A 12825-nucleotide genomic window follows, 5' to 3' on the forward strand; every position below is an offset into this window, starting at 1 on the left:
TTCCTTCCTTCCTTCCTTCCTTCCTTCCTTCCTTCCTTCCTTCCTTCTTTCCTTCCTTCCTTCCTGGGAAGGTAGGGCAATTGGGATTAAGGAATTTACCCAAGGTCACATAGCTAGTAAATGTTAACTATCTGAGGCCGGATTTGAACTCAGGTCCTCCTGACTCCAGGGCCAGTGATCTATTTCACTGTGCCACCTAGTCTCCCCTAGTTTGAATTCAATTATTTAATTTCCAGATAAGGGAATTAGACTAGGTGATCTTTGCATTTGCTTTTTAGATTGGTCAATAACATTATGAGTCTCTTATTTTTGTTCTTCCATGTTTATTATCTGTAAGTGGTGACTTTAACATCTCTGGGTCCCAGTTTTCTTATCTGTAAAGTCTGGTAGTTTGACCTTATTGTCTTCTATAACAATCTGTCCTGACACTTAAGGAATCTTTCTGTCTAGGTGTCTAAGTAAAAACATGAACATAAACAGTAGGGGGCAGCAGAACACTTTATCATTTTTCACTTTTTTTCTTTTATATTCTCAATACACTTCAAATTCAATAAGTACCTCTCTATTCCTATCATTTTAATGACTTTTAAAAATTCATCTAGCCATTTACATGGCTCTTTAAATCTATTCATTATTCACTATTGTATAAGTGATATTGTAGTCTTTGACAGAAAGATGATTGACAGAATGAATGGAAGTCACCTCAATATACAAATGTATATATTTCATATGATCATAATATTTAACAAGGTAATTGTTAATGGAATTTACTAATTTCATTAAAGAATTTACTCACCTTTTTCTTAGGGAGGCTGTTTCTAAATGTCTCCCTGTGATTTTTAAACATCTATTTCATTGGTGTTGTTTTAGATCTGAACAGTTTCATATTGTGATAGTTAAATTAAGAACAAATTAATTGACATTTCATAACTGACTTATCAGTGAGACAGGGAAGAAATAACAAATTTTAAAACCAATTGATTTATTTTCACACTGAACTACATATGATGGCATAGCTTTTGGAATAACTCACTAGTTTCAAGTTGTAGGAATAAAAAAAAAAAAGACTCATAAAGATTTTTATAAGACTGAAAGTGCAGTTCCAGAAACAAAACCCTCTGTAAGGCAAATAAAAGGACTGTTGATAAATAAATCTGTTACAGTTGCTAAGCAAGCAGTGTTGTTTATTCATATTTGGTTTGAAAGTTTTGAACTTTTGACTTTTTAAATATTTAACACACTAAAAAAACTAATAATCTGCTAATGTCTAATCCAATTTGCCTTAAGACATAGCAAATGTCACCAAATTTGTATGTGGTGCAATATAGATGTACTACTTCTGCATGGATAATGAAGAAGGAGAGAGCTTCATGAATTTTTAATGCAGACATGGAAAATATGAATATATTTACCTGCTGCAAAAAGCATAACTGCAACTGGTCTATAGAAACGTCTCCGAGATCCCACGCAGATCGATATCAAACCAACCAGGAAGGCAATGAGAATGATGGCAGCACCACCCAAGAGTAAGGCCAGTGTAGCAATCTGCCAGTCTAGAAGAGGAAAACAAAGTAAATTATGTTAAGCTGTAACTCCACAAAATATAAAGTTGGGTAATGGACCACAGTGCATACTAAGGTATAGCTAAATGGAACAAGCTAACTGAAAAGTGGAGTGAGAAAAATCTCTTCTAGATAGTGTGAGATAGCAGAATAAATGCTGGTTTTCATGTCAGAGGACCTGGTTTCAAATCACATCTTAGGATTACTATGTGTATAACACTCAATATGTATAAGCCACTCAAAATCCATGAAACTCAATGTTTTCATTTGTACAATGAAAAGGTGAAACTTAATATGCTTTAAATTTACTGATTTTTGCAGATCTATGATAATATATCTCTTGTTTTGTTTGTATAATTTAACTCACCAAGGCTCCTGTGACATTCAGGACATTGTTTTCCCCATTTTTTGTCTTTCTAAGGATTTCACTCATGTATATCTATGTTAAATCCTTTCAAATTGCCATGTAAAAAATATATGGTGGGTAAAAGCAAGCTGCACCAATTTATTAATGATAACTTGCACATAAAAAGTATTATAAATATAGAATTTTGAAAATTAATCACTGGTAAAAAGAATTGGCTTAGTCATATAGTGATGGGAAGGGGTACCAGACAGTCTGAATATTGTATTAGTCTACAGACAATATTAAAAGATCAAGCAAAAGCTGTCCAGTGTGTTACCTAGCTCCTGTTTTCAAGATTGACAGAAGAACCTGGACCAGAACCCTATAGAATGAGAAGGAATGAAGGGACTGGACTCTGTATTTATGGGGGCAGTATCGACTCTAATGATCATAAATGTACTAAAATTCTGAAATATGAATCATACCCATTGCTGGATTTAATTTGTAAGATGTTTCCTATTTTCTTGAATCTCAAAGGAAGGTGACTTTACCCTTCTAGTATTCTTACATCATTTTCCTCCCATCAGAATGGAATATTTATTAAATGTTAAATTTATTAAATGTTAAAGTGTTTGGCACAGAGAAAGTGCTATATACATGCTAATTATTATTAAAAATTAAAGTTGAATTGTTTCTTTTAGCTCCTTGGATTCTCTCTCTCTCTCTCATCCTTGTCCTAATACTCTCACCACAACCTGGGAAACACATGCTAAGATTATATTTGTATGGTGAGTTAGAAAAAAAAATGCTACATTGCTGTTGAATCTACTTTCCATTCACTCATTCAACATTTATTGAGTTCTTTCCATGGTCAAAGCACAGTATTTATATACTTCCAGATTTCTTCAAACAAGTTAACTGTGAAGGTTACTAAGAAATTTCCTCCATTTGGTATAAAAGGTAAAAGAAAAAACAGAAATGGTATATAGAACTAATAATTTGAGGAAATGAATAGGTATATAAAAGCATTGAAAAGTTAGAAGTACAATGTAAATACAGTAAATTACTGATATAATTTACTTTTAATCCCAGCTCTTCTATCCAACACATTTCTAAGCTGTTTTTTGAACACTAATAGTTAGAATATTTGAGTCATTAAGGACTTCAGATGTCATCTTGTCTATTGCCTTCTTTTTTATAGATAAGGGAACTGAAAGTCAGAAAGAGAACATACCTTGTGCAAATTTATACAGATCTGTACTATAAAAAAGAGAAGAAACCATGTCACTTGACTTCTGCTCCAATATATATATATATATAATACTTATATATACTAAAATTATATATGTTTATATAATTTTGTGGTAGCATTATTCATTTAATAAATGAAAACTAATATACATATAGTCTAGAAGTTGAGCTTGAATTAATTTTGGATAATTAAATTACATATCCCTCCCTGTGCAAAAGGTTTGGTTTTATTTTCTGATTTTTGAAAACTTATTCCCAATATTTTAATGACTCTTTTATTTAAAACAATATTTATTTTGGAGGATAAGATCCAAGGAAGTGAGAGACTACTGATTTCTGTTAGCCACAGTGCTGAGAAAAATTCTCCATTTGGAGGAGTTCCTCAGTCTAATTTAAAAAAAATATTCTTACACAGCTTTATCATCTCATAGTTCTTCTCTGTAAAAAAAAAAAAGTCTCCATGTCTTTGTTTACACAGCTTCTTTTACTTGAAGTATCAGTGAAATACTTGGAATATCCCCCCTAAAAATGCAGGGCTTGGTTGGTGTAGCAAAGATAAAGTTCAGATTTTTTGGTTGTTTTGTTTCATTTTTTCCATAGACAAACAAAGTTCGCATAAAATCCAGTTACATATAGTAAACGACTAGCCATATACTTCAGGAAAACTTCTTGCTTCACTCAACGGCAGCCAATAAGGATAATGAAATTGGTCTAGGATTGAAGTTAGCTTTCAGTATCCTTGCATACTGAATTAAAGGCTTTTTGACATGACAGCCGTTTTCAATGTACATCCTCGTGATTTTGTGAAGCTCTATCAAGCATAGTTTTGGTAATTGATTTGTATAGTACTAATCCTATAAATTAAGTAAGGTTACTCTCTCTGGTTGATTATTTCTCATAAATAAGCTATAAAAACTTTATGTCACTGCTATGCAGTGTTTTGTTTTCAATATCATATCAGGTAAGGTGCTTCCATAAAATTATGATATAAGGAGTTTCTGCTGGTGAAAATGACAGGATTAAAAAGTATCAATCTATTACATGAAAGTACATCACCTACAACACACCAACAAAAAAACAATAATCAAACTATTTTTCTTTATGAAACACACACACATACACACACCTGTATATACATGCAGAATAGGGAGTGGACCTGTGATTTCATAAGTATATGACAGCCCCAAAGGAAGATATTCCCTCTATCAATGAATTTCAATTTTAAAAAGTAGAGTGACTTGCACAAGGGCAAATATTCAGTTATTTTTCAAAGGTGAGACTTGAATCAAGGTCTTGACTATCAAACTACTCTTAACTTGATTCTCACGCACATATTCTTATACATGCATAGCCATATATGCACATGTGTGCATTCTATAATGATACTACTTCTATGGTGACAATCACAGCTAAGTGGAACAACGAATAGAGTGCTTGGTCTGAAATCAGGAAGATTCATCTTCCTGAGTTTAAATCTAGCTTCAGACACTTTCTAGTTATGTGACCCTGGGCAATCACTTGACCTGGTTTACCTCAGGTTCTCATTTGAGAAATGATCTGGAGAAGGAAATGCAAACTACTCCAGTATATGTGCCAAGAAAACCTCAAAATGGGGTCACAAAATGTCAGAAGCTCTTTTTTTTTTTTTTTTAATTTTTAAGGAATCGGGGTGAAGTAACTTGCTCAAGGTTACACAGCCAGTTATTTCTGGGTGTGGTGCTGAGTGTCTGAGCCTGGGATTCGATCTCCAGGTAGTCCCAACACTGGAGCTGGTGCTCTTACTCACTGAGCCACCTGGCCGCCCCTAAGCAATTGGGGTTAAGTAACTTGCTCAAGGTTACACGGCCAGGTGTTTCTGGGTGGGTGCTAAGTGTCCGAGCCCGGGATTCGATCTCCAGGTCTTCTCAACACTGGAGCCGGTGCTCTTACTTGCTGTGCTACCTGGCCACCCCCAGAAACTCTTACTGTACCACTTTATGGAAGTGGGATATTCAGAAGTGTTGTACATATAGCCAGACCTTTTCAAGGTATTGATCACATAATGCTGATTTCCCTTCCTTCCTTCCTTCCTTCCTTCCTTCTTTCCTTCCTTCCTTCCTTCCTTCCTTCCTTCCTTCCTTCCTTCCTTCCTTCCTTCCTTCCTTCCTTCCTTCCTTCCTTCCTTCTTTCCTTCCTTCCTTCTTTCCTTTCATTCTTTTTTTCTCTTTCTCTTCATCCTCTTCCTTCTCCTCTCCTTAAATGAAACAAGCTAAGGAACCTACTACTAGAAGACATGATGATATATAATACTACATGTATTAGAGAGATCTGAAACATGTGCAGACAGTGATTCCATTCTAGTAAGCATACAGTGAAGAACTTTTTGATTGCTTGTGGAAGTATAACTTGGGTACACTGAAGAAGAAAAAAGAGTTGCTTAGTGCCCCCAAGGGGATGAGCCTGAGGCCCGTTTTGCTTCTTGAGCCAGCATGGTAATAATAGAGCATACTCCACATGTTTTTGCCTCTGTCATATCTAGACTTTCCTGAATTTAATGAAGGAGGAGTTGAGGGAGAGAGACAGAGACAGACAGAGAGAGAAGACAGAGAGAGAGACAGAGAGAGAGAGAGACAGAGAGAGAGAGAGAGAGAGAGAGAGACAGAGAGAGAGAGAGAGAGAGAGAGAGAGAGAGAGAGAGAGAGAGAGAGAGAGAGAGAGAGAGAGAGAGAGACAGAGACAGAGAGAGACAGAGAGACAGAGAGAGAGAGACAGAGAGAGTAAGAGACAGAGAGAGACAGAGAGACAGAGAGAGACAGAGAGAGAGAGAGAGAAAGAGAGACACAAAGACAGAGACAGAGAGACAGAGATAGAGAGAGAGACAGACACAGACACAGAGGCAGAGACAAAGAGAGAGGCAGAGAGACAGAGACAGAGAGAGAGAGAGAGAGAGAGACAGAGTTAGCGAGACAGGAGACAGACAGAGACAGACAGAAATTGGATAAGGTCCTCCAGGTATTTTGTGATGGGAATTCAAAGACTAGTGTATGAGCTTCTTTCCAGTAGTCATGGCCTGTCATTACTGAAAAAAAAAATGATAGGAGTTGTTGGGACAGACAGAAGTTGAAGGCTATTGTTGCTCCATGGGTTTATTGGAAGAATAGTGAAGTTTTCCTTTCTCTTTGCCTGAAGTTGTTAAGCATTCCTAAATGATTTCTCTATTTATCTGAGCTTTTTCTAATTCCTGGTTGTGTTTTACATAAAACTGTGCCTAATAGTAAATGCTCTCTGATTTGTGTCTTTTAATTAATTGTGTACAAATGGATTGTAATGGAAGAAGCTAATGAATAGCCTAGAAAAAATGAAATTGAATAGGACTTGTCCTAAAGTAGTTAGGGTCTCATCCTAACTTTAGGGAAAGTGGTGTTACTTGTTGATCTTTTTCAAATGTGTGTGTGTGTGTGTGTGTGTTTGTATCTGGTACATGACCAATACTTACCTAAATCTTGTAAGGATTTGTTGTGCTTAAATTCAAAACGTTGGTTGTCTTTGTTCATGCAGTACCATAGCAACACTCCCTGTAACTATGGCTTTAAATATAACCCTAGTCGTAATTGACTAAAGGCAAACAAATATCCATGACAGTTAGGAAAGTGGCCAAGAGTCAAGTGGTCCAAGCCTGACATAAGATAAGAGATAAGAAAATTCCTCTCCCTCCCTTCATCTCAGTGGTAAGGTACATTGTGTATGAAATATTGAATATATTAACAGAAATAGTCAATGTGTTAGTTATCAAGTTGTATTTTTTTTTCTTTTTGAATCAGTGTTACATGAAATGGTTTGCTGGGAAGGGAGGAGAAAGGGTATATTTAGAATCAAATATGTTATAAAACCAAGAGTTTAACAAGATTATATATGCATGTATATATGTATATAGAAATGTATATATATATATAAATAGGTAGAGATACAAGATGCATATGTGCATATATGTACATATATGTGTATACTATACACACATGAATTTCTTCATGTGTGCATGTGTGTCTGTTTGTCTGTATTCAAAGTGTTCTAAGATACAGGCTTACATGGTTTTCTGGTGCTTGTAATAATTCTCAGGTCCACAGTTTTTCTCCAGCCTTTAGTTACTTTCTTGGCTATGTCCAAAGCATATAAAGAGTTGTCATTTCTGAGATCATAAGACTGCCGTGTCTTGTCATTTCATCATTTCATTTCCCAATTACAACTTCTATCCCACTCATTTTTAAATACCTGGCAACAATAGGGTAATGCCTAGACCACCACGAAATGCAAAATAGAGCATACTTACCTCACAAACGAAACATAAATCTTAAAAGAACTTTAAGTGTTAAATACAATTTTACAAAATGTTAAAATGCTTTATGAAACAGCATTGACATTTATGATACATAGTCAAAATGCTGGATTCATATCTGCAGTGGAAATTTTCAACTAATCTTTTGACTTGAAGAGTCTTGTATCTTATAAATATTTAAAACCACATAATAAGTGCTCACAACACTTTCATTAATTTTAAAATCTTAGATAAATTTTAAATGATTAAAATCAGTACAATTCTGTATCAAACTTAAGGTGCCAATTACTACTTGTATAATATGTTGTAATACATGAAATGTGAATTTTTGATGACCTACTATTAAAATTAAATTTATCTGTTTACAAACATATGTCTTTCACAGACATTATACTATAGTAGTAGTAGTAGAAGAATGATCCAGGCATGGTAGTTACCAAATAGCCTTAACAAGTGTAGTAACCTTAAAATTAGTAGTTGCACACCATCAGCTTGCCTCATTTGAAATTTGAATTTTATTGATTTTACTGCAGTGAACATATAGTGATCTATTCGGGGAAAGTAATATGAGCCCCTGCAGCAGTTTAACTATGTCATTAAACTGGTTAGAGAAACAATGACCCAGGAAGATCCTTCAGAATTTGGGAAACATATCTAAAATGAAGCTGCCATGCTCTCAAAGCAGTCTGACTATAAATACTTCTTCCAGAAAGGTTCAGGGTCAAAGTATAGACAGGAATATTGGTTGGGAAGAGGAAAGTATGAAAACCAAATACTTCAATTATAGAGCATTGCTACAAAAACCTCTTTCTATAACTTGTAGAAAATGAATTAATTAGGGGTGATGAGGTGGTGCAGTGAATAGAGCACCAGCCCTGGAGTCTGGAGGACCTGAGTTGAAATCTGGCTTTAGACACTTAACACAAAAACTAGCCATGTGACCTTGGGCAAGTCATTTAACCCCAATTACCCCACCTTACCCCCTCCAAAAAAAAAAAAACAACAAATGAAGTGAATAAACATATAAATAGATAAATCAATAAATAACTTAAATAAGAAACAAATGAATGATGGATGGATAAATTAATAAATGGACAAATAAATGAATAAAGATGTGACTGAGTTACTGAACAAATAATGAGCAAGTGAATGAATGAATAAATCACTTAATAGATGGACATATAAGTAGGTGTAATAGACCCCTCCTTGGGTATTTAATGCTGGCAGATAAAACTGTAAATTACTTGTGACCTAGGGGTGGATGGCCTTTGTACTTTCCACTATCCCTTAAGAGGGTATTGAGTAGTGACTGATGATATTGTAACTTAATTGCACCCCATGGGTGGGGGACTTTGACTTTTGTACTTTGTGATTGAATTAAGCACTTTGTGATTGACTAAGTGAATGTACTTTGCTTAAAACTATGTGACCACTTTGGTGAAAACTTTGTGGCTATTTTAGTGATAAGTTGTAACATTGTGAAGGTTGTACCTTGATTTTCTTTGAATATTTTGTCTTAGTTTTTTACTGAATAAATAGAGACTACTATACTGTGTAATCAGAACTTTGAAAGCTCTTCACAGCAGCAGTCCTCTGAAAAACTGCTCATGCTTGGCTTTACAGTAGGTAAAGATGGACGGACAGGTACAGTAACTAGATGGAATAGTGAATAACCTGTCTGCCCTACAGTCAGAAATACTCATCTTCCTGAGTTCAAATCCTAGCTTAGACACTGGGAAAGTCACTTAACCTTGTTTGTCTCAGTTTCTGCATCTTTAAACTGAACAAGAGAAGGAAATGGCAAACCAATCCCTTATCTTTATCAAGAAAATCACAAATGACATCATAAAGTGATGGACAGAACTGAAAATTGACTGAACAACAACAAACATATGTAAGATAAAAATATGATAAAAAAAATCAATCTAGCTTTCTGTATTATGTGACTTCAGATATGATAAACACCTGAGAAACCATTAAGACTGTAATTAAAATACAATTCAGTAGCCATAACATAGACCTATTTTGTTCCATATTTTCTTAGATTGTACCAGAAAATTGGACATTTATTCATATTTCAAATCCCATAGAATGTTATCATTGATTTACTTTAAAAATCTTATCCACTATGAGGTCCTTTAAAGGTCATAAGTTCTGTGAAGCCATTTCCTAAAGGTTCAACAGGAGAATGAAATTCTAATTGTAGAAACCATAGGGAAAAAGTTGCTTGGGATTTTCAGTTAATATTAAGATCCCTAAATGAACCCCTTTCAGACTCTGAGAGCAGTGTTAAAGTCAATGTTGATTTTTGTAGGGTCGAAGAGGTCAAAGAACAGTGTTTATCGCAGAGATTTTGCTACTTGTCTACTACTTTTCAATCTCACAGAAAGTTCCCTTTCACCCATTTCTAATTAAGTTTCATCTATAGGTGTTAGTGTAGTTGAATGTCTAATAATGGTAAGCTCCTAACTGAGAACTATAATTAGACATCAATAAAGAATCAGACTTTATCTCGAGTTATATTATTCATACTGTTTAGTCGTTTAAAACCAGTCTAAATGTTTTCCTTTTCTTTTAAAAATGTTTTAATGACCCCATCCCCAAATCATTTATGTTTTCCACTGTGTATTTTAAAAATGACATTGATTCTAAGAGATTTGCTCAAAAGAGGAGAATGTGATTTCTAAAAATTGCCAGATAAAACATCATTTTAAATGGCCTTCATAAGTAAACTGTTTTGTGACCCTTAAAACATTATAGAAATATTGCTCTCATTTTCATTGTCTAGAAATTATGAAGCAGAACACATTAACAAAAACAATATACCTAAAATGATCATTCTGCTTCATTTGACATAATAAAGTTATCTTTTCCTGTCTATTTGTAATGTCTCCCCTTAGTTATCTACAAATGTCTTCGGTTTAAGTTTTCTAAAACTATTTAGACACTGCAGATTCTAATAAGCATGGAAATTTAACATTCCCGTATTCAGTAAAGACTTCAAGTTTCCTGTGAAACTTCAAGTTTCATTAGTGGAAAGAGTTTTATTTTAGTTATCAAGGAAATAGATTTGTATTGCTTTTCTAATCCCATTTTTTTTCACCTAGAATCATAGATACAGGAGGTTAAGAATCTTATTTAAGGCAGAAAATTAGTTCAACAAGTTTTAAAAATCCACAAATCCTGGATTGTGACTCTATTAATAAAATCACTGAAGAACATTCTTTTTCTCCCAGAGTATAATTGAATTCTTTGAATAATATAGTCACAAGTAACATAATGATACATACTTTTAAGGTTTAATGGAAAGTTAATTCATAAACTATATCATAAGGAAATAAAAATCTTTACAAGCTGGCACCAGAACTATTCTGTTTAATTAAAATTTGTTTTTTTCGATATGATTATGTGGTCTTTACTGATAACAATGATTGATAATTTTCTACTGAAAGTTTCAAAATATGATATTTAACTGTTAAAACTGTATACATACAGGGGGTGGCAAGGTGGCGCAGTGAATAGAGCACTGGCCTTGGAGTCAGGAGGACCTGAGTTCAAATACAGCCTCAGACACTTAACACAAAAAACTAGCCATGTGACCTTGGGCAAGTCACTTAATCCCGATTACCCTCCAAATAAGCCAAAAAAAAAAAAAAGAATCTTGCCTTGGGGCAGCCAGGTAGCACAGGAAGTAAGAGCACCAGCTCTAGTGTTGGGATAACCTGGAGATCGAATCCCAGGCTCAGACACTCAGCACCACACCCAGAAATAACTGGCCCTGTAACCTTGAGCAAGTTACTTAACCCTGATTGCTTTAAAAAAAAAAAAAACTGTATACATACAGAAAATGAAGTAGATAAGGGAAATATAACTTGGTCTCACTTTCCTGAGAATTTCTCCATAAGATGGATGTCTTGGCTATATTAGTTAACTTTCTTACTGCTGGACAGGTAGTTAGCAAAATATTTATTAGAAAAACAATAAGCAAATTCACATATTATTTTGTGCCAGGATAACCATAAATAAGAAACACCTATAGTATAGGACCAGATTATGTGTATATATATACATTTATGTATATATATATACATGACTATAGCATGATCATTTGATTTTTAAACTCCTCTACGATCCCTCATAATCATCAAGATAAATAATACAGTAATACAAATTGACTGTTAAATAATCATACAAGTCTGAAAGAACCATGTTTTAGGTTTTGGGAAAAAATCTAGAATCCGAAACAATGATAAAGAATGTAAACATGCAATTATTTTAATAGAAGAAAACACTGACTTCGCATATTTCTGTCTCATGGAAAAGGGGTGAAATTTTGATTTGTAAAATACTTTTAGCTTTTTTATATTCTAGTCATATAAACTTGATCAAGTCACCAACCTCTGTAGGCTTCTGTTTCCTCACTGATCAAATGGAAGAGGGTGGATTAGATAACTTTTAAGGTTGTGTCTACCTTTATATTTATAAACTTGTGACGACATGATATTTCTATATAATGATTCTTTTGCATAGTTGTTAACAAAACTGTTAATTTAATAAAGTAGGATAATTTAAAAGTGTTACAATAATATATTTGGAGGGGTATGGTATGTTCAAATATACCCTTTCCTCAAGGTAACTTGACCAAATACATGAAAATCAATAGTCCTCTAGTTTATTACAGAGAATTTAACAATTTCTAGAGTAAACTGAATCATTTACACTAAGGCAAGTTTATTTTTAACTACATTAAAATCAAGGTAAGAAGTGAAAATTCATAGTGAATGATATGGGCATTTAGTAACAAAGATTTCAGAATGTTTATGTTGGTGGTACACTAAAGAATATATCATCCATTTTAGGAATATAAAGCATATTTGAAATATCACTTGCCTAATGATGTGTACTTGAAGAAGGGAGATAAAAGATGTAGAGATGAAGAAGTATCTTACAACCTTTCCAAAAAGTCCCTTTTTAGGCAAATTTGGAATAGGAGATCTGTCAAATATTTGTGTTCATTTGTCTAATTCATACAAATATAGGATAAACAAGGCAAATGGTATGCACAAAATAGACAGGAATTATCCTTCTTTCTCTCACAAATTCAGGGAAAGAAACTATAATTATAAATTTCATCTTTATTGGCCCTAAGACAAACAATTATCTTGTAAGTTAATTAGATTGTAATCAAGTAATCAAATTCAGTGATCTTGCTGATGTGAATATTCTCTCCATCAAGGCAGGCAACAACCGATTCCTGCTATCCCAATTAGTGAAAATCTTGTAAAATTCCTCCTATAGAGGAGAGAAAGTGAGAGAGAGAGAGAGAGAGAGAGAGAGAGAGAGAGAGAGAGAGA

The 12825-nt window shown here is 34.0% G+C and overlaps 1 protein-coding gene across 1 annotated transcript in view; it reads right to left on the bottom strand.

The window, feature by feature from the left end:
- The window catches only part of TMEM47 (transmembrane protein 47), a 41418-nt gene that overhangs the window by 11618 nt on the left and 16975 nt on the right, over nucleotides 1-12825 (bottom strand). Inside the window, exon 2 of the mRNA XM_069063837.1 lies at nucleotides 1413-1553. Within this exon, the coding sequence (XP_068919938.1) occupies nucleotides 1413-1553 (141 nt within the window). The remainder of the gene's footprint in view (nucleotides 1-1412; nucleotides 1554-12825) is intronic.

The sequence above is a fragment of the Petaurus breviceps genome, unplaced genomic scaffold (genome assembly GCF_028583685.1).
Source record: "Petaurus breviceps papuanus isolate PSGF00001 unplaced genomic scaffold, PetGlider_PUasm1.0 90603, whole genome shotgun sequence".
Lineage (NCBI taxonomy): Eukaryota > Metazoa > Chordata > Mammalia > Diprotodontia > Petauridae > Petaurus > Petaurus breviceps.